Below are 20,224 nucleotides of genomic sequence, written 5' to 3' on the forward strand. Positions count from 1 at the left end.
CCAGGAGGCGGAGGTTGCGGTGAGCCGAGATCGCGCCATTGCACTCCAGCCTGGGTAACGAGAGCAAAACTCCGTCTCAAAAATTATAAGGGTATTAGGAGCTTTGTGCCAAGAACAAAGTACAAACATCAAGTATATTCATTGTGAGCTTACAATATCACAGGTTTTTTTCTAGGTTCTTCCTCTGAAATCCTTTTGTGATCTAACGTCTATCTGGTCTTAGCGCTTCTGTTGAAACTTGTGATGTAACATCTTACTACATAAATAAGAAATAATTAAGGCCATGAGGAATTTGAATCGCCTCTCATACTGGTTCAACGAATATCGGGTAGGGCATTTGGTAACCTCAAGTTTAGTTTAATAGACAACTATTTGTAAAACTGCGTAGCCAACAAAGATTGCATATACATTCCTGAAGGATCGAGACACAGGAGCCGTTCATAAAAACGATCTGCTCACCAGGCTACAGAAGAAACTGTGACTGATTCCAAACAGCAAAAGACATACCATTACATTCATTGACCACCATGCAGTAAAATTAAAAATAACATTAGAAAACGGCATCCATCCCCACCTATACTGAGAAAGTACTCTCCAGCGTACTTCTAAGATTACAGAAAAAATAAAAGTGGGTACTCTCATGAATTGTGGCCAATGTGCTATGCAGATGAAAACTTTTGGCTTTAAATGCATCTATCGGAAAATAAGAACGATTATAAATACATTTAACTCCCAAGAAACTCTAGAAAAGGAAGAACGAAAAAATCCAAAAGAGACACAAGGAGGAAATTAACAGAGAACAAGAAGTGATGATCTAGAAAACAGAGGAAGAAACGGAATTGATCAGTTTAAACCAAACCAAGCAACCAAAACCAATTCTTTAAAAAGGCCAAATAAAAGAGAAATCTTTGAAAAATCTTAAATTAAAACAAACAAACAAACAAACAAACAAAAAGAGGCCAGGCTGATGCCTATAATCCCAGCACTTTTTGAGGAGGAGGCAGGACAATCCCTTGAAGCCAGGAATCTGAGACTAGTCTGGGCAATGTAGTGAGATCTCATATGAACAAAAAATTAGAAAATTAGCGAGGAATGGTGGCACAACCTGTAATCCCAGCTACTCAGGAGGCTGAGGTGGGAGGATTGCTTGAACCTGGGAGCTCAAGATGACAGTCAGTTCTGATCCAGCTATTGCACTCCAGCCTGGGTGACAGAGTGAGATGCTGCCTCAGGAAAAAAAAAAAAAAAAAAAAAAAAGAAGAAGGAAAAAGAAAGAGAAGAACCAGTTTTAGGAGCCTACCTACAGAAGAGGTATTTATTTACAAAAAAAGAGGAAGAAGAAAAAGAGAGAAAGAAAATATTATTTAAATCTTTGTGCCAAGAAATTGAAAATCTGGATGAAATCATTTTCTGTGAAAATATACATGATCACAATTGGCTTAAGAAGTAGAGAAACACCAAAAGATTAGCAGTCATAAAAAAAGAAAAAGGCAGTTATGAAGCGCTACAGTTGAATAAAATGTCCAGACATTTTTACAGTATTACCAAATCTTAAGAAATACGAAAAAGCCCCTCCTGTTTCTAGGATGACTAACCAGTTTGATTTTCCTTTGCTTGGAGGGCTCCTTGGATGTGTAACCACCCAATGGGTTCATTTTGCCTGCTGCTTAGAACTGATTTATCAAGACAGCAGAACTGGTAGAGAAAGAGCTTAATTCACACAGAGCCTGCTGAATGGCAGACCACAGGAGTGACTGGTGGGCTTACGTGGAACCATCCGTCATCAGAAATGCGAAAAACCTGAAAAGACATCTCAAAAGGCCAATCTTGGCTTCTGTAATAGTGATATTATCTGCAAGAGTAACTGGGGGAAGTTGCCCTGTCTTGTGACCTCTGATATGATGATGTAATCCTTTATGTCTACACCTTAGCAGAATTCAGCCTCCTCTCCCTAGCCTGGCGGCCTTTCATTAGCTCTACCAAAGTGGTTGAGTTTTGGGAAAGAGTTATTACAATTTAAATTATAAACAAATGTCTCCCAAAGTTAGCTTGGCCCAAATCCAAGAATAATTAAGAACACTCTGAAAGCTTAAAAGCAAGGTAATGGGTGGGTTAGATCATCTCTTTCACTGCCGTAGTTTTCTGTTATAATTTTTTTTTTTTTTGAGACGGAGTTTCACTCTTGTTACCCAGGCTGGAGTGCAATGGCGCGATCTCGGCTCACCGCAACCTCCGCCTCCTGGGTTCAGGCAATTCTCCTGCCTCAGCCTCCTGAGTAGCTGGGATTACAGGCACGCGCCACCATGCCCAGCTAATGTTTTGTATTTTTAGTCGAGACGGGGTTTCACCATGTTGACCAGGATGGTCTCGATCTCTTGACCTCGTGATCCACCCGCCTCGGCCTCCCAAAGTGCTGGGATTACAGGCGTGAGCCACCGTGCCCGGCCCTCTCAGTTATAATTTTTGCAAAGGTGATTTCAGATGTGGGACTTTCAGTTTTCAAACTGGGAAGCTCCCGGGACGAGTTGATCCCATACATGTTTTATACATTATCTAGACAGATTAGCATGACTCAAATACCAAAATGGGACGAGGGCAGCATCAGAGAAGTATGATCCAATTTAAACATTTGCAAACTGAATCCAGCAGTTTATTAAAAAAGTAATTCGGAAAAAAAGAACAGATGTAAATGTTCTTAAATTGATAAAGGACATGTACCAGAAGTGACAGAAAATGTGCTTGCATCCTGAGACACATTGTAAGTGTTCTCAGGGTAGGTAGTGGGGCGCAAGGCAAGTATGTCTGCTGTTACTGCAACTGCTTAACATTGCATGGGAGGCGTCAGCCAAGAGGATCAGGCCAAAAGATGCAAATATTGGAAAGACAGGGACAGCACTGGATTCTTTGTAGAGAATACTATTATCTATGATGAAAGCCAAACAGTGATGAACAGACTATCAGAATAAATCCAGTTCAGCGAGGTGGCTGTATAAAGAGCTCCCATTCCGATTAATAACAAATTAGACTATACAGAAAAATAGGTACCACGATCGAGGGCTTCTTACGTGGCAGGTTTCCTGCCACACGCTTTTTAATGTATTCTCTTTATGACCCCCAGAACAACTGACTTGCGCCGACAGGAGTAGGTGGTGGAGACAGGAATTGAACCTACGTATTTAATTCTGAACTGTCTTCTATCCAAAATAATTCAGGTCACCATGGCTGTGAATGAACATAGATCCCTCTTCTCTCTTCCGTACGGTGGAGTTGCAGCTGGTGAGTGGCTCCCAGCAGGGCACTTCCCAGGCTCCTTGACATCTGCGTGGGGCCATGCGACTCATTCTGCAAATGAAAGCAAGCAGAAAGGATGCCGGTCAGTTCTTAATCAAGTTGGTTAACGGAAGGGCATATCTTCTCCAGGCTCTCTAAATCCTGGCACTAGCTGGATGGCAAAGCCCAGGGTAAGCTCAGAGACCTAGCAATAAAGATGACAAACCCTTTCTCGGCCTTGGGTCCTGAATGGGTGCCCAAATGTGACATAGGATCTGCTACATAAGACAGAAACAGACTTCCTTTGTGTTAAACTGCTGACATTATAGAGTTACTTGTTACAGCAACTAATATTATCCTAATTAACACACCCCTAACAAGATAAATCCAGGATTTACATGAAAAAACTTCTAAATGTTTAGAAGGCTATATGAGACTTGAAAAAAATGGATACTGTAATATACTTATGGATAAGATTCTTGCAAAGATATAAATTTTCCCCTAAATATCCCTACTTTAATACTTGTCTAGACAATGTTGTCATTAATTTGGAAGATTAAACAAAAAAGATGAAACGCAACTTTGGGAGAGAATAATAAACGGTAGGAGCTTCCTTAACATTGTATAAGAGATGTCAGCTAAGATAATGAGGCCAAAATATGCAAATATTAGAAAGCTATCAAAGGCTAATGTAAGATTATGATTAAATCAGAAGTAGCCCTGGTGTGAAGATTGATCAATAGGTCCATGAAACAGAACCGATAGACCAGAAACAGCCCCGGACACACATAAGAATTTAGCAAATGACTAAGTCAACATTTTAAGTTTGGAATGAGGGACAAGGTGGAGAAAGTTGTTGAGACGATTAGGCGCCCAGTTTGAAAAAAATACTGTGGAAGAATTTCAACCTCATACCGTTCTCAAAAATAACAACAACAAAAGGATACAGAAAAACATATTTATCTCCTTGAAATTAAGGAAAATCATAAAGAAAATATAAAACAAGGAAAAATTCACAAATTTGATAACATTACAAGTGGTATAAAATATATGACAAGAGCACCAGAAACCGAGTAGAAAATACTTGCTTGTACATAGCAGGCAAATAATCAACGCCCGGGATATATATAACTTCTACAAATCAATAAGAAAATAATAAGTTGCTCCATAGAAGAATGGGAAAGGGTATGTACTGGTAATTCACATAACATACCAAATGATGCTCGGCTCCACTGATAATTGGAGAAATGAAAATTAAAACAATAAAGGGACCGGGCATGGTGGCTCACGCCTGTAATCCCAGCACTTTGGGAGACTCAGGCGGGAAGATTACTTGAGCCCAGGAGTTCAAGACCAGCCTGGCCAACATAGTGAGACCTCATCCCTACAAAAAATAAAGCATTAGCCAGACATAGTGGTGCGCATCTGTAGGCCCAACTTCTCTGGAGGCTGAGTCGGGGGAGAATTCCTTGAGCCCGGGAGTTCACTGCAGCTGCCTGGACAACAGCATGAGACCCTGTCTCTAAAAAACAAACAAACAAAACCAAGAAAGGGTTACCATCAGGTTGGGAAAAGCATCAAGTTGGGAAAGGTTGCTCATGTCAAATATTGGTGTGAGTGTGGAGAAATGACTCTGATTGTATTTTTAATAGTGTAGTTTTAAGAGATGGCAATTTGGCAATACTATTATTTATTTATTCTGAGACAGTCTCACTCTGCCACCCAGGCTGGAGTGCAGTAGTGTGATCACGGCTCACTGCAGCCTCAGCCTCCCTGGTTCCATCAGCCTCCTGAGCAGCTGGGACTACGGGTTGTGCACCACGAGGTCCAGCTGATTTTTGTATTTTTTGTAGAGACAAGGTCTTGCTAGGTTTTCCAGGCTGGTCTTGAACTCCTAGGCTCAAGTGATTCCCCTGCCCCAACCTTTCAGAAGTGCTAGGATTACAGGTGTGAGCCATGGTGCCCAGGCTGGCAATACCATTAACACTTAAAAAGCACTCACTCACCCTTTGACACAACAATTTCACTTCTTCTGTTGTCTACTCTTATATACAAAGAGCTATATAGAAGGGCTTTTACTGCAGCAAGAATGGTAATAGAAACTTGAAAACAAGCTGAGTACTCGTTCAAAGGTGAACTCTGGAATACCATTGGGTAAGACAAAAGAATCGAGTAGTTCTTCCTGGGTTGCTGTGGAAATAGATACGATTCTTAGAGATAAAATATGTCATTAAGTTAAAAAGAATATTGCAGGACACTGCTTATAATATCATTTATCAAAGAATAAAACCCACAAAACAAACCTTTATTCTATGTGTGCCTATGTATGTCTGTAAATGCTGAGAAAATTTAGAGAAGTCTCAACAACAGAGTATAGTTGGTGGGAGCCTGGGGGTGGGCGGGGAAATGGGCAGGGGCAGCCTTGGAGACATTTTTTCTTTGACTTTGTTGGAATCTTTGACAATGAGAATGTATTTGTATGTATAATAGTGTAATTTAATAAATTCAAACAGAAAAAGATGAAAATCCTGAAGCTTCCACCCCGGAGATTTTTACTGGGATGGTGTATTATTTCGTTCTCACACTGCTATAAGGAATACCTGAGACTGGGTAATTTAGAAAGAAAAGAGGTTTAACTGGCTCGCAGTCCTGCAGGCTGTGCAGGAAGCATGATGCTGGCGTTTGCTCGGCCCGGAGGCCTCAGGAAACTGACAGACATGGTGGAAGGCCAAGGGGCAGCAGGCGCTTCACAGGGCGGGAGCGGCTGGCGGACAGCGGGGAGGTGCCGCACACACCCGGCGGGATCTCGGCTCACTGCAGTGTCCGCCTTTCGGTTGGAGCGATTCTCCTGCCTCAGCCTCCCAAGTAGCTGGGATTACAGGCATGCACAACCACGCCTAGCTAATTTTGTATTTTTGGTAGAGACGGGGTTTCTCCACGTTGGTCAGGCTGGTCTCGAACTCCCAACCTCAGGTGATCTGCCCGCCTTGGCCTCCCGAAGTGCTGGTTGTCACGCACTTCTAAACCACTAGATCCTGATGTGACTCACTCTTACCATGACAGCATCTGGGGGATGGTGTTAAACCACGAGAAACTGCCCCCATGATCCAATCACCACCCACCAGGCCCCACCCTTAACACTGGGGATTACAATTTGACGTGAGGTTTGGGTGGGACACAGATGTAAACCATATCAGATGGTTCGGTGGGAATCTGTGGTTTTTTTGACGTCTCCTTGGGTGATTCTGAAGCTGTGGGCCATAGTGAATTACTGGCTATTAGAGACTATGTATTGTAGACCATAATTCAGCTTCTTACGTGTTTTCTATAATATGTAATTTTTTTTTTTGAGGTGGAATCTTGCTCTGTCACCGAGGCTGGACTGCAGTGGTGCAATCTCCACTCACCACAACCTCTACCTCCTGGGTTCTGGCAATTCTCCTGTCTCAGCCTCCTGAGTAGCTGGGATCACAGGCACGCACCACCACGCCCAGTTAAATTTTTTTTTTTTTTTTTTTGTATTTTTAGTACAGACAGGGGATTTCACCGTGTTGGTCAGACTGGTCTCGAACTCCTGACCTCAGGTGATCTGCGTGCCTTGGCCTCGCAGAGTGCTGGGATTACAGATGTGAGCCACCGTGTCCAGCCTATAATATGTAACTCTTTAAAATAACAGCGTAATGCTTGTTTCTGCAACACAGATACTAAAATTGGAAACATACAGAGAACATTAGCATGAGTTCCCAAGGATAACACAGAAATTTGTAAAGTATTCCACATTTTTGTTAAGATGGTAGATTTTGTTATGTGTATCATACCACCATTAAAAAAAACCAGTATGAATCATTTGACTGAAACCACAGAGACAGATTCAATAAACTGGGGCCTTTGTCACTGATTCAGATGTCATCAGTCTCTAAACAAATGTTGGTTTTTCCTTTTGCCTTTCAGGAAAAACTCTAACTTTCCTCACTGGCAGCAGTTTTAGGTACAGACACACCTCCAGCAGTCTGTGACCCCCAGCACCCTACCTCTACGTGTCCCCGTGGAATCTCTCTGGCGACTCCGTGTGAAGCACACAGCTCCACACCCTGTCCCGCAGCCCTTGAGAGTCCAGGTGTTACCCACTCTGCAGGGTCACCCTGCTGACCTCATGGGACGTGTCCAGCTCTTCACCCTCTGCTCCCTGTCCCGTCCCATTTTTTCTTCTATTGGGAGTCAGAAAACAGGAAGAAAGGTCAGGTCCAGTGAGCCACAGGAAGGATGTCCGTGTGGATAGGAAGCAGCTCAAAAGTTGGGGTGCGGGCACGGTGGCTCAGAACTGTAATCCCAGCACTTTGGGAGGCTGAAGTGGGCAGATCACATGAGGTCAGGAGTTTGAGACCCTCCTGGCCAACATGGTGAAACCCTGTCTCTGCTAAAAATACAAAAATTAGCTGGGTGTGGCAGTACATGCCTGTCATACCAGCTACCTGGGAGGCTGAGGCAGGAGAATTGCTTGAACCTGGGAGGTGGAGGTTGCAGTGAGCCAAGTTCATGCCACTGCACTATAGCCTGGGTGACTGAGAGAGACTCCCTTTCAAAAAAAAAAATCGGGCGGCAGAAACATTACTTTGATTACGGGATGCTGCCCCACCCCCTGCTATACAAGGTGTAGCGTAAAGTCCCCAGTGTTTTAAATTCTGATGCATAGCTGAGCCCATGAACTTCAGAGAAGCACTTGAAGTTTATGGGTCTGGACAAGCAAAGCACTCAGAAAAGTTCCCGGCACACAAGAAACACATAACAAGCATTCGCTCCCATCATGACGGCCCTACTAGTTAGCCTGGCCCACTGGGGCTGCGCTGTTCCTAGCCCAGAAAGCTTTGTCACCTTCTGTGAACTTAAACCCAGGAGAGGAAACCACGTCACCCCTCCAGTACGCACACAGCCTTGAGACCAAGTCACCTGAAAACAAGCCCTCCCTGTCTGCTCATCGTCCCTGTCTTTTCTGATGTTTCACTCCCACTCCCAGCTGGCAAAACGTGGACTGGATGTTGTGCTTATTAGCCGGACGCTGGAGAAACTACAGGTCATTGGCGCAGAGATCGGTGAGTGACCCCCTAAGTAAGAGAGAGGTATGTGGAGCCCCCCAGCCGAGCCTGCCCCTGCTCTGCCTGTTGATGCGCTTGGCACCCCCACATCTGCCCTCAGAGCCTGGGACACCCACTCTCCTGAGGAGCCCGGTCACAAAGCGGAGGGTGGGATAGGAGGTGTCAGCTTTCGGGCTCTGGGGGCTGGGGCAAGCAGGGACCACCAGAGGCACAAATCAGTCCGCTTTCTCGTTTGCCTTGCTGCCTTCATGGCCAGATCAGCCCTGCTCATCCTTGAGGCCCAGCTCCCTCCAAAAGCACCATCTGTGTTTGGGACTTCCCTTCCCTATGTCTATGCCCTGCTCTTGGCGGGAGGATGAGGGACAGTGCTTACTGGTGTTTGTCACATTTTAAAAACAGTTTTGATCCAGGGTCGTCATGTGTGGATGTAGAGGTTGTACACTGTACAACCCTGAGGCAACTTTTATATCATAATGTTTTATTATTATGACTCGCTCTGAAGTGTTTCTTTTAAATAATGATGATCATATAGCTTTTGGAAACTTTGATAATTTTAATAATTACTAATTTAATAATTAATAAACTCTAACTCAAAGGGATGACACGTTAGTTACAGAGACTTGTGAAGACCGTGGTGGGCTGTCAGGGGTGAGCCTTGTTTCCCTGGGGGAGATCTGGGACAGGAGGTAGGTGTGGGAGGTGCGGGCTGTGCAGTCACACCGCGGAGCGCCAGTGCCCTTGAACCGATGAATCCTGCTTTTGTTCTGTGTCTGGATATTAGAAGTAACTTTGACAAGGACCGAGACATTCTTCAGTGTTTTTCTCACAACGCTGAAATGTGCTTTTTATCATCCTTTTGAAAGGCAAGTAGTGTCTTTGAAACACTGTCCACTCCCTAACTATTCCTCACGATTGCTTGGCCCACAAATACTGGCCAACTCCAAAGCTAAAGCGGCTCACCAAGCTGTTGCTAAACTCCGGTTGTAGCTTTCACATCCGCAGGAAAACTCCTGCAGAAGGCGAGTTGACACACAGTAGTGGAGAGCGCACTGAACTTGGAGCGACCAGCGTGGACGCTCCTGGGTCAGTTCGCCTCTCCAAGCCTTCGTTTTCGCCTCTGGAAAATGAAGATCATAATGTCCACTTTAGAAGGCTGTAGGGAGGATGGCCGTAAGACAGTGTGTATGTAAACGCTCTGGGAATACAGAGTTGCTGTGTCTGTGAGGAAGAGACATGGCGCTTGGGAGCAGAGGCAGCCTCGGACCTTGCTTTTACATCTGTCAGTCCAGGGGTCTCAAACTGGAACAAGCAGCAGAGTCACTCAGCAGTGTGTTAAGCAGGTGACTGGCAGGGCCACACCCACAGTTTCTGATGCGGCAGACCTGGGGTGGAGCCTGAGAATCTGCATTTCTGACAAGTTTCCAACAACCCTGCTGCTGTGCCTTGCGGACTCCGCTTTGAGAACTGCTGCATTAAATCTATCTTAATGCACATACTTGTCCCTGTAGCAACTCTTAGAGACACGTAGAAGCCACCACTCGCCAATCTCTTAGCATCTCCCAGCATTTACTCAGAGCCATCTCCCTTTTCGATTTGGGGCAATGGGCTGTCCTGAGTCTGCTCAGGTAATGCTGGAGCGCTGGGGTAACTTCATGGGCAAGGGGGCATTTGGATCCCTGTTCATTAAAAAAAATGGTTGTCTCTCATGCAGAGCAGACTACAGGGAGTAGTGTGAAGATTATCCAAGCAGATTTTACCAAAGATGACATCTACGAGGATATTAAAGAAAAACTCACAGGCTTGGAAATCGGAATTTTAGGTGAGTAAATTGCAAGATGCAAAGCTTGCTGTAATACATCAGTGAAATAACCTGGCACTGATGAGTGGCACTTGATTATTTCATGGTAGTTTATACTCAATCCATGAGTATAGTATACTTATGGATTATAATATACTTAAAATATACCATATTTTAAGCTGTAGCATTAAGTTGAATATCAAAGCACAATTCTTCAAGAGGCATTACTAAATTAAAAAAAACTTACATATGGGCTTAGAATGTATCAAATGTAGGTTTCAACCCCTAACTATATTTTCTAATATTAAAATGAATCTTCTTCTATGGAACTGACGTTAACATTTGGCAGAAAAATAATCCCAGAAACATTAGCCTAAAAGAATTAGTTTAGCAAACAAACATTGCTGTTACTGCTCCATGAAATAGTATAGTTAGCGGAGAATTGACTCTTTCTGATTCAGAAAACAATATATTTTTCTGTAATGATTTATAGACAAGGTATTTTATGGCCACAAGCACAGTGCACTGTGTGTAGTATATATAGAAGAAAATAAAATTTAATTTCTAAGCCTTCTGCTGAATTTTAAAAATAATCACATTTATATATATATGTGTGTGTGTAAAGCATATCATTGCAGAAAAATTGGAAAGAACAGAAAGGCTGATAAAATAAATATGAATCTCTTAAAATCCCAGTACTCCGAGATAGCATTTTGGTGCATATTTTTCTAATCCTACACACACACATATTTTCAAAACCGGAATTATACATTTGTGCGGTTTTGTCATCTATGTTTTAAAAACTTAACATCATGCAGGCTCTCCCGTGCCTTTAAAATTGCAAGCAGCCAGAGCTGTTAATGACTACATGTGTTCCAACACATGACAAACTCATGATTCAGTGAAGGTGTCTCTATCGATGGGCTAAATTTTCCCTCCAATTTCCTCACTGTTATCAAATCATGCTGCGATGAACAACCTTATATGTAAATCTTTTTGTACATAGTCCTTTGGGAAAATCTCCCACCTGCTCTTCTGACATATTTTTGTTTTGCTTCTCCCTGCCAGTCAACAATGTTGGAATGCTTCCAAACCTTCTCCCAAGCCATTTCCTGAACGCACCGGATGAAATCCAGGTAGACTTGTGCTCTCCTGTGTGTGGATTCCTCTTACCCAGGTTCTGGGTCCCTTTGCTGGATAATCACTCAGGCCTGGGAAGGGGTGACGGAAGCGGGCATCTGGCCGAAATCCTTCACTGTACATATTGAGGCCGCCTTTATCTTCACCTTAGCACTTGATCCACAGTCAAGAGTACGGCTTTTCATGATATCTCTAGGATACGGACATCTTCCTCCTTCTCTGCACATCAGACTTACCTGTCCATCATCCTGTTCTTCTGGGACTCTGCATTCTGCTTTCTAAAGGATAATTCTGCCTAACAGATTCGCAGCTGAGAATATATATGGGAGAGGCCAGCTCGTTGGCTTTCTCTGTCTCCCCAGGTGATAAGATTTGTTTGGATAACTGAGGAGGCGGAGGTTGCGGTGAGCCGAGATCGCGCCGTTGCACTCTAGCCTGGGTAACAAGAGCGAAACTCCATCTCAAAAAAAAAAAAAAAAAAAAAAAAAAAAAAGATTTGTTTGGAGGGAAACACACGACACTAACTGTGGCTGGAGGATTCTAAGTCCAGTGAGCTTGGCTCAGACCCTTGGCTGCCGTCGTTGGTCGGGCGTATGTTTTTAATGCATTTAACAGTTCTTGAAGGCACTATTTTTGACCCTTCCTCAGGCCCTGTCCTTTGGCGTCACAGGGCTGCACCAGTCTGAACGGGCTCTCAGGCTTCCACTCCCCACTTCGGCAGGGACCCTGCGGTCCTCCGTAAGCCCTGCATCCGCTGCACTGGGTTATAATGCCAGACTGTTGGATGTTGCTGCACATCCTCACCACACCCCTCTCTGGACCACACACCTCCCGACTGGTCTGTCTCTTCCACACTCTGTTGCTGGCACAAGCGTCTCTCCGTTAAGCATGTTCCAGGGCCGTTCCTCTGCCCGTGTACATCTGTGCTCGTGCTGGCGTCTCTGCCTGTCCTCTCTCCCCCTTTCTTTTTCTTGGGTGATTCTAGCAGTTTCTTTACCTGCCCTCCATAGCCCAGAACCTCTACCCTGTATGATACAACTGTTTGCCTTTCTGTTCTCCTAGACTGACACATGCCCAACCACTCTTCCCCCAGCTGGAAATGGAGTAGTTCCCTCCGAAAAAGCATATCTAGCTTCCTCCAGGAATATAGTTCCAAGTTTTCCAGGAAACTTAATTGACATCTAGTCGAGGTTACGTAGGTACAGAGTCGCAGAATGGGTGTCAGTTGTTCCCGATGCCAGTGCATGCTTGCTAGAGGTCACTTACGAGCCCGATTTGCAGGGTGAGTGACGAAACCGCTCAGCCACGCCCTTTCGCCCACTTCATAGTTCTTTAGCATCATCTGCTTTCCAGGAGAATTTCTCTAATCATCCAGCTGATTCGTGGTTGTGATTATTTATTACAGAGCCTCATCCATTGTAACATCACCTCCGTAGTCAAGGTATGTGATCAATATGTGTGCGAAATGCCTTAAAATCTAGTAGCTTTTGAAATTTGGTAACTCGGGAGAATTGTGCTGGTCTGCTATAGAAACAGGATTCTTTGAAATTGAACCGGACTTAGTTGAGAGGCCATGTCGTGGTCTTTTGTCTTGAACTATTTTTCTTTTTTCTTTTCTTTGAGACAGAGTCTTGCTCTGTTACCAGGCTGGAGTGCAGTGGTGCAATCTCGGTTCACTACAACCTCCTCCTTCTAGGTTCAAGTGATTCTTCCGCCTCAGCCTCCCAAGTAGCTGGGACCACAGGCACGTGCCACCATGTCCGGCTAATTTTTTTGTATTTTTAGTAGAGACGGGGTTTCACCGTGTTGGCCAGGATGGTCTTGATCTCTTGACCTCGTGATCCACCCGCCTCGGCCTCCCAAAGTGCTGGGATTTCAGAAACGAGCCACCGCGCCCGGCCTTGAACTATTTTTCATCTAAAAAATACAGTAATGGATTCGACCCTCCCTTGGATCTGAATCCTATTTCTGCATTCCGTTTTGTCATCCGTCAGAACATACTAGGCTTGATGATGCTGAAACATAGTCAGGATTCCAGTGCAACTTTAACAAGAATGAGTATCTTCCTCTAATTTTATGCTTTGTACGTAGAGGAAAGCTCACTCTGGAAAACTAATGGAGGGCCCGGGTTGGATTTTCTGGACTTTGGTTGTTCAATAAATATTTGTTGAATCAAAGCTTAAGTTCATCTGTGCTCTGGTCCCAGCACAGCTGCTAAGTAGTTAGACAGCACTGGACAAGTTTCATAGCCCCCTTGAATTTGAGGTTCCACATCTGCTATTAAAAGGCTGTGGATCGGCCGGGCATGGTGGCTCACACCCGTAATCCTAGTACCTTGGGAGGCCAAGGTGGGTGGATCACCTGAGGTCAGGAGTTCGAGACCAGCCTGAACAACATGGGGAAACCCCATCTCTACTAAAAAATACAAAAATTAGCTGGGCATGGTAGTGGATGCCTGTGATCCCAACTACTCAGGAAGCTGAGGCAGGAGAATTGCTTGAATCTGGGAGGCAGAAGTTGCAGTGAGCCGAGATCATGCCTTTACACTCCAGCCTGGGTGACAGAGCAAGACTCTGTCTCAAAAAAGAAAAAGGCCGTGGATCAAGAGATGTCTTAGGCACTATTCATCATTCAGGTTCTTTGATGAGGGTCAGCTGCACAAACATTTATAGCAAGACCCCCTGAAAGCGATCCTACATAGACAGTTTAGAGAAAGATCCTGTTTAAGAATGGACACAGCCTACAGCTGCGTGACTTGGTGAGTAGATGACCATTTTGTATGAATGATGTGTTTCCCCTTCCTCTGGAGATAGAGCCCTCTTCCTCTGTTAAGGCACATGGCTTGTAAGTGAGCCGGGAGCTTCCCACCCTCGCAAACCTCACAGCTGGGCACCTTACTCAGTACACAACATTCACAGCTGTATGTGGCAGCCTGGGTGACCACTCCGGAAGGTCAGTGGGACTGCAGTGATGAGTCAGGTCTGATCCCTGATTTCAAGCAGTTAGGGACCCTGGTTGGAGCGTAGCAGAAGGCTCAGTCTTACCTATCTGAACAACGTGGACTGGCGGTAGAGGAGGAAGGATTCCCAAAGAAGGCCAGGCTGCTGTTAACATAAGGAGGGGAAACGGATGCAGAGTGGACGAATCTTTTATTTTTCAGGTGGATAAGTTGGGTTGATAACAACTTTTCGGTTGTTCTTGCTGTGAGTATTTCATGCCGGTATTTTATAGTTTTCTGCTCAGTTGCCATTGGGTCCACACATCTTTTTATGCTTAGCAATCGGTGGCTTTTTAGAGCTCCCCAGCTGATGTGATTATGAGTTGTAGGTGTCTAACTGTCATCTGCAGCCTTACCACTAAAGTCTTCCACGTGATTTTACACACTGACCTTTCAGTCTTGGGCTGTTTGATCACGGGCGTTTCCCAAATGTACTTGACAACCCTCCGACTCCTTTAGCAGAAAAATGCTTTGATTTGTTAAAAAATTATATATTGATAGACACTAAGTTCCCTAAGTAACAAATAAAATAAATTGAAGTTTAGCTTCTAAGCACACCGTGCCCATTAACCACGCTGGTTGGAAGCATGACTAGTGAAGCTGCGCCGTTTCAAAGGAGCCATCTGGAGACAGCAGAGTTCTCTAGAGCGCCTGGGATGGGGGAATATGTGTTTGAGGGCAAAGGGAAGGTGGAATAAGAAACTAAATACGGGAAGCTTTGAGGTAGGGACTCCCAGATTCAGTGTTGTCTCTCTGATCGGGCTCATTCAGCCAGCAGGGCTAGTGAGTTCATCGGGGAGGCTTTGAGGCAATGTGGTGCTGGCTGACAAGGCTCACATAGCATCCCTACGAAGTCAGTTATGGAGAGGGGCTGGCACCATCTCACCCCTCAGCCTCCCTCTTCTTCCTCAAAATCCAGTGTGCCAGAGGCAACCCAGTGTTTCTAGAGAGCTCCACTCCCTCCACTGTCCCGGTCCCCCAGCAGTGAAGACTTTCCCTGGAGGATCTGAGACAGCCTGGCGCCCAGGAGGAGCTGCGGCAGGGCCCCTGGACAGCCCAGAAATGGGTGGCCTGTGCAGTTCCCAGGCGGCTTGATGTCTCTGCCCCTCTCCTTTCACTTGGGTCTCTTGTCTCAAACCTGTCGGGCCTGATTCCGGTCAATTACACCACAGAGAACATGCCAGTCCATGGGGGGTTGCTTCTTGTAATTTTGAAACAAAGATTTCTTAGGCTCCCAAAGTGTCAGGGGTCGGTAGGCTGGGAGGAGAAGGGGCTTCTCAAGGCTCTTGTTTCAGTACACAGGAGCGGCCTCGCGATTGGTTCGCAGAGCTATTTCACAGCCTAGCTGCAGGCTGCTTATGCGTCTGCTGTTGGATTGAAGAGGTGTCCTTCTCTCTACAGAGTCTTACTAGGTTTCCCTATATTTCCCCACTTCCAACTCACGGCCAGTCTACTTTTGCCTGTCACGTAGAATGAAGAGTATCATGGGAACCTCAGTGTTGATCCCACAGCCATAAGTCAATTCCCCCAATTTTTCACTGCCCTCATTTTCAGGAAGATGTTAGCTTTAGGGGGCAGAAACCAGAGGCCCCAGAGAAGCCTGTCGTATGTCCAGGTTGGCTCTTGGGGGTTCCAGCCAGACTCTGATGTGGCCAGAGTGACCTCCAGTGAGTGCCAGCAATTTCCAAGACCGTCCGAGAAGACGAAGCTCTTTCCCAGCTTCCTCCGGGGCTCCCTCCCCATTGCCACCTTGCCCCCTTGCACTGCTCCTTAGTTCCTTGTGGGGCTTACCACTGGTTTTCTCTTGTAGATGACGCAGCTGATTCTGAAACATATGGAATCAAGGTAACGCCTTCTTCAAAAAAGTGTGCCGCGCGTGGCCTCCCTGCCCTGGCGGTCAGCTAACTCGGGGACTGGGGCACAGAGGCTATCTGGCTGGGCTTTAACAAACGACAGCAGCTCTGATGAAAGCACACGGTGATTATGGGAAAAAAAACATAATGTTCTGGGCCAGCCAGCTCTGCAAATAGGCTCATGTGAAGGTCAAATGTAACACACATCAGAGGGAGGAAGAGAATGTCAGTTTCAGCACTGGATTAAAGAAAAATTAACTAATGTTGAGTATAAAAGAAAACTTCAGAAGTTGGCCTGAGATCAAGACCATCTCTTTGTTAGGAATTTCAGCTTTTGTCAGAAAGAATACTCCCATTTAGTGTGAAAATCGCCACTCTGTCAGCTACTCCGCTTATTCCGTATTTATGTCACCCTATTCCAACGCCCATTTGGGAGGTGGTTTTTCTCAGGTGGTGGTCATTAAAAGCAAGTGCTCCATAGTGTTATCCTCCCTGGAGGAAGAAGGGGCTTGGCCTTGTATTCTAATTTGCAGTTTCTCGTCCTCTGCCCCGCCCCCCCCCCCCCCCCCCCACCGATTCAATCCGTCTAATTGGGAAGGATTAAGGATACTGAATTTCAAAAGGACAAGTAAGGCTCCTGGAGACTTTCACAGTATGAAATTCTACCCAAGACAACGTTCCACCATGTGACATCTGTCCTGCTGTGGGTCCGTGAGTCCAAAGGGACCAGCAGCTCATGCGGTCACATGTAGGGAAGGAGGATTCACTCCCTTTAAATCCTGAGCTGAGCTGGTTATCAGTATTTTGGTGGAGAGACCTCAATTGTAGCAGAGCCTCTGTTTCCAGGAGCAAGCACCTCGCATCAGGTGATGTCACATGACTGCCAGGCAGTGTCCCCCGTGCAGTGCCCTCCAGGGAAAGGTAGGGGAAGTTCACTCACCGTTCCTAGAAGCCCAGCACCTCGTGCTTGCCGAAGACTAGCAAGAGCAGAGTCCGTCAGTGTTCACAGGTGCTCCTTTGTTTCCTTTGTACTCAGGGTCGGGCAGGGCAGCAAAGCCATGGGAACTCTGCTTTTTTGCCTTTCAGGCGGAAAGGTCTCATTCTGAACATTTCTTCTGGCGTAGCCCTGTTTCCTTGGCCTCTCTACTCCATGTACTCCGCTTCCAAGGTGAGTGACGCCATGTCTTCCAAGTCTCTTCCTTCTTCCTCTTATGTCTCCCAGTTGGCAATTTCCTTTGGATCATCTGGCAAGTTGCTGGAAAGGTTTGCCTGGAGACGCTGTCATATGTGCAGGGCTGGGAAGTCCGAGAGCAAATGAGAAGAAAGCACTCACTCTGGGCACAACTTGGCCAGCCTCTGGGGGTGCCAGCCCCATTCACCTCCTCTGGGAGCCCTTGCTGTCTTCCTGCTGACAATTGACACTGTAGCTCCCTTCCAGAGAGGGAGGTCCAGCCTGGGGTCTTCACGCCCTAGTCATAAAAAGAGCCTGAGGAGGAGGTGGTGCTCTACAAGGGGAGTTAATCCATGCAGTGGTCCCAGGGATGTATTTATCCTAAAACAGACATTCCTGCTGAGTGAGGGTCCTCTTCCCAGACCAGGGGATGGAGTGCTAACTCCCATTACGACAAGCTGGTTCAGCTGGGCACAGTGGCTCAGGCCTGAAATCCCAGCACTGTGGGAGGTCAAGGCAGATGGATCATGAGGTCAAGAGATCGAGACCATCCCGGCCAATATAGTGAAACCCCATCTCTACTAAAATACAAAAATCAGCTGGGCGTGGTGGCGTGCTTGTAGTCCCAGCTATTCTGGAGGCTAAGGTGAGAGAATTGCTTGAAGCTGGGAGACGGAGGTTGCAGTGAGCCGAGATTGCGCCACTGCACTCCAGCCTGGTGCCTGGCAAAAGAGAGACTGTCTCAAAAAAAAAAAAAAAAAAAGACAGGCTGATTAAGTTTTTCCCTTACTCTCTTTCTGCCCCACTCTCCTGCTTTATTAAGGTAAATATGACAAATAAAAATTGTATCTACTTACAGTATGCAAGGTGATATTTTGATATATGTGTACGTTGCAAAATGATCAAGCTAATCTATGCGGTGGCCCTAGGGATGTATCTGTCCCCAAGCAGACATTAACGTATCCATGATCAATCGAATTAACATATCCATGATCAGTCAAATTAACATATCCATGATCAATCGAATTAACATATTCATGACCAACTGAATTAACATATCCATGATCAATCAAATTAACATATGCATGATCAAGGGAATTAACATATCCATAATCAACTGAATTAACATATCCATGATCAATCGAATTAACATATCCATGATCAATTGAATTAACATGTCCATGATCAGTCAAATTAACATATCCATGATCAATCGAATTAACATATTCATGACCAACTGAATCAACATATCCATGATCAAGTGAATTAACCAATCCATGATCAATCAAATTAACATATGCATGATCAATCAAATTAACACATCCACGATCAGGCAAATTAACATATCCATGATCAATCAAATTAACATATCCATGATCAATCGAATTAACACATCCATGATCAATCGAATTAACATAGCCATGATCAATCCAATTAACATATCCATAATCAAGTGAATTAACATATCCATTGTCTCACATACTTGCAGTTTTTTTGTGTGTGGTGAGGCCACCTGAGATCTACTCGCTTAGCAATTTTCAGGTACATGGCCTCTGCTTATTAGCTTTTGTCACCATGCTGTATAGCAGAGCTACAGAGCGTATTCACCTTGTGCGGGCGAAACTTTGTACCCTTCGTACCCATGGGTCCCCACTCTGTTTTAAAGTCTAGTAGGTGGTGTCTCTGCATGCCCCTTGAAGTCGGAGGAGGTTGGCTCCGTGAGGGAGCACATGCGGGGGCCTCAGATGTTTCTCTTTCTTGCTCCAGGCGTTTGTGTGCACATTTTCCAAGGCCCTGCAAGTGGAATATAAAGCAAAAGAAGTCATGATCCAGGTGAGCTGGGCGGCTGTGAGTCCTTGTCGTCATCCAGGTTGGGGGATGGCTGTGAGTCCTCAGGAAGGGTTACTCTGGACCTCCTGTGGCTGGGGCCACCGCCTCCTGCAGGTCTGGCTGCGCACATGTGGGGAAGATGAGCTGGGGATGCCGTATGGGCTTTCGGGGCGCCTCAGTCCCACCTGCTTCTGTGGTTTCTGCTGCTCTCCCCCGTGCCCTGGGTGCTGGAGGAGGAAATGCGGGAAGGGAGTGGCTGCTCAGAAGTGCTGTGGACCTTTCCTGATGCTTCATCAGAGGAGACATTAGGGTCACTTGCGGCTTTACCTCTCTGACCCCGGTACAGGACACAGGTTTATGCACGAGGAGTTACGGAGGAGAAGCAAACGAAGCGAAACAAAACTGGGCACTCGATCAAGTTTGAACGAGGGGAGGGACTAGTCACCAGGGGAGGGGTCCTTCTGTGACGGGCACAGAGGTCGCCACCCTCTGGTTCTCAGCAGGTAGGGAGGAGGCGCTCTGCGTCGCGGATCACCTGTCCTCACCTAGACAGAGCTGGGCTGCCACTGCCTGCTGCGGGCCGAGCGATGTGACTCCTGAAGTGTCGGTGGTTTGTCTGTGCTTGGTTCAGCAACAGTTAGAGTCAGGGAGTTTCTGGAACGTAGAAGAAACGGAGTTCTTGTTTAGTTTTGTTGTTGTCGGGTGGGAAGAAGTTTTACAATATACCATTAGAGATGGAGAAGGGCGCGCTCAAAATTACCTCTTTGAAATTATTGCTGCACACACTGATTTTCAATTAAAATATCCAGTGAGAGTGTTTTAGGCTGCTGTTCCTATAAACTAACCAGCTACAGGGCAAAGCTTATTAAGTAGGCAGAGATGAGTTAATGGTAGGAACTTGGCCAATAATATCATTTCTGAGCCACAGTGAGTAGTTGTAACAGCTATGCCATTGTGCCACAGTCTCTTTCTCTGCTGTGCAGAAGCCATCTGACACGTTAGAGCGTCCTCCTCCCATGCAGGGCTCTCAGTGCTCCCACTACCAGCTGAAGCTGGGGTTTCCCTTTTGCG

The 20,224-nt window shown here is 45.7% G+C and overlaps 1 protein-coding gene and 1 pseudogene across 1 annotated transcript in view; both read left to right on the forward strand.

The window, feature by feature from the left end:
- Window positions 1–20,224, forward strand: part of HSD17B3 (hydroxysteroid 17-beta dehydrogenase 3) — a 70,398-nt gene that overhangs the window by 42,428 nt on the left and 7,746 nt on the right. The window contains exons 3-9 of the mRNA XM_003938172.3: window positions 8,285–8,360; window positions 10,075–10,182; window positions 11,230–11,297; window positions 12,707–12,742; window positions 16,110–16,144; window positions 17,239–17,320; window positions 19,091–19,156. Of these exons, the coding sequence (XP_003938221.2) occupies window positions 8,285–8,360; window positions 10,075–10,182; window positions 11,230–11,297; window positions 12,707–12,742; window positions 16,110–16,144; window positions 17,239–17,320; window positions 19,091–19,156 (471 nt within the window). The remainder of the gene's footprint in view (window positions 1–8,284; window positions 8,361–10,074; window positions 10,183–11,229; window positions 11,298–12,706; window positions 12,743–16,109; window positions 16,145–17,238; window positions 17,321–19,090; window positions 19,157–20,224) is intronic.
- LOC120366470 (U6 spliceosomal RNA) lies at window positions 6,955–7,054 on the forward strand (annotated as a pseudogene).

The sequence above is a fragment of the Saimiri boliviensis genome, chromosome 2 (assembly GCF_048565385.1).
Source record: "Saimiri boliviensis isolate mSaiBol1 chromosome 2, mSaiBol1.pri, whole genome shotgun sequence".
Lineage (NCBI taxonomy): Eukaryota > Metazoa > Chordata > Mammalia > Primates > Cebidae > Saimiri > Saimiri boliviensis.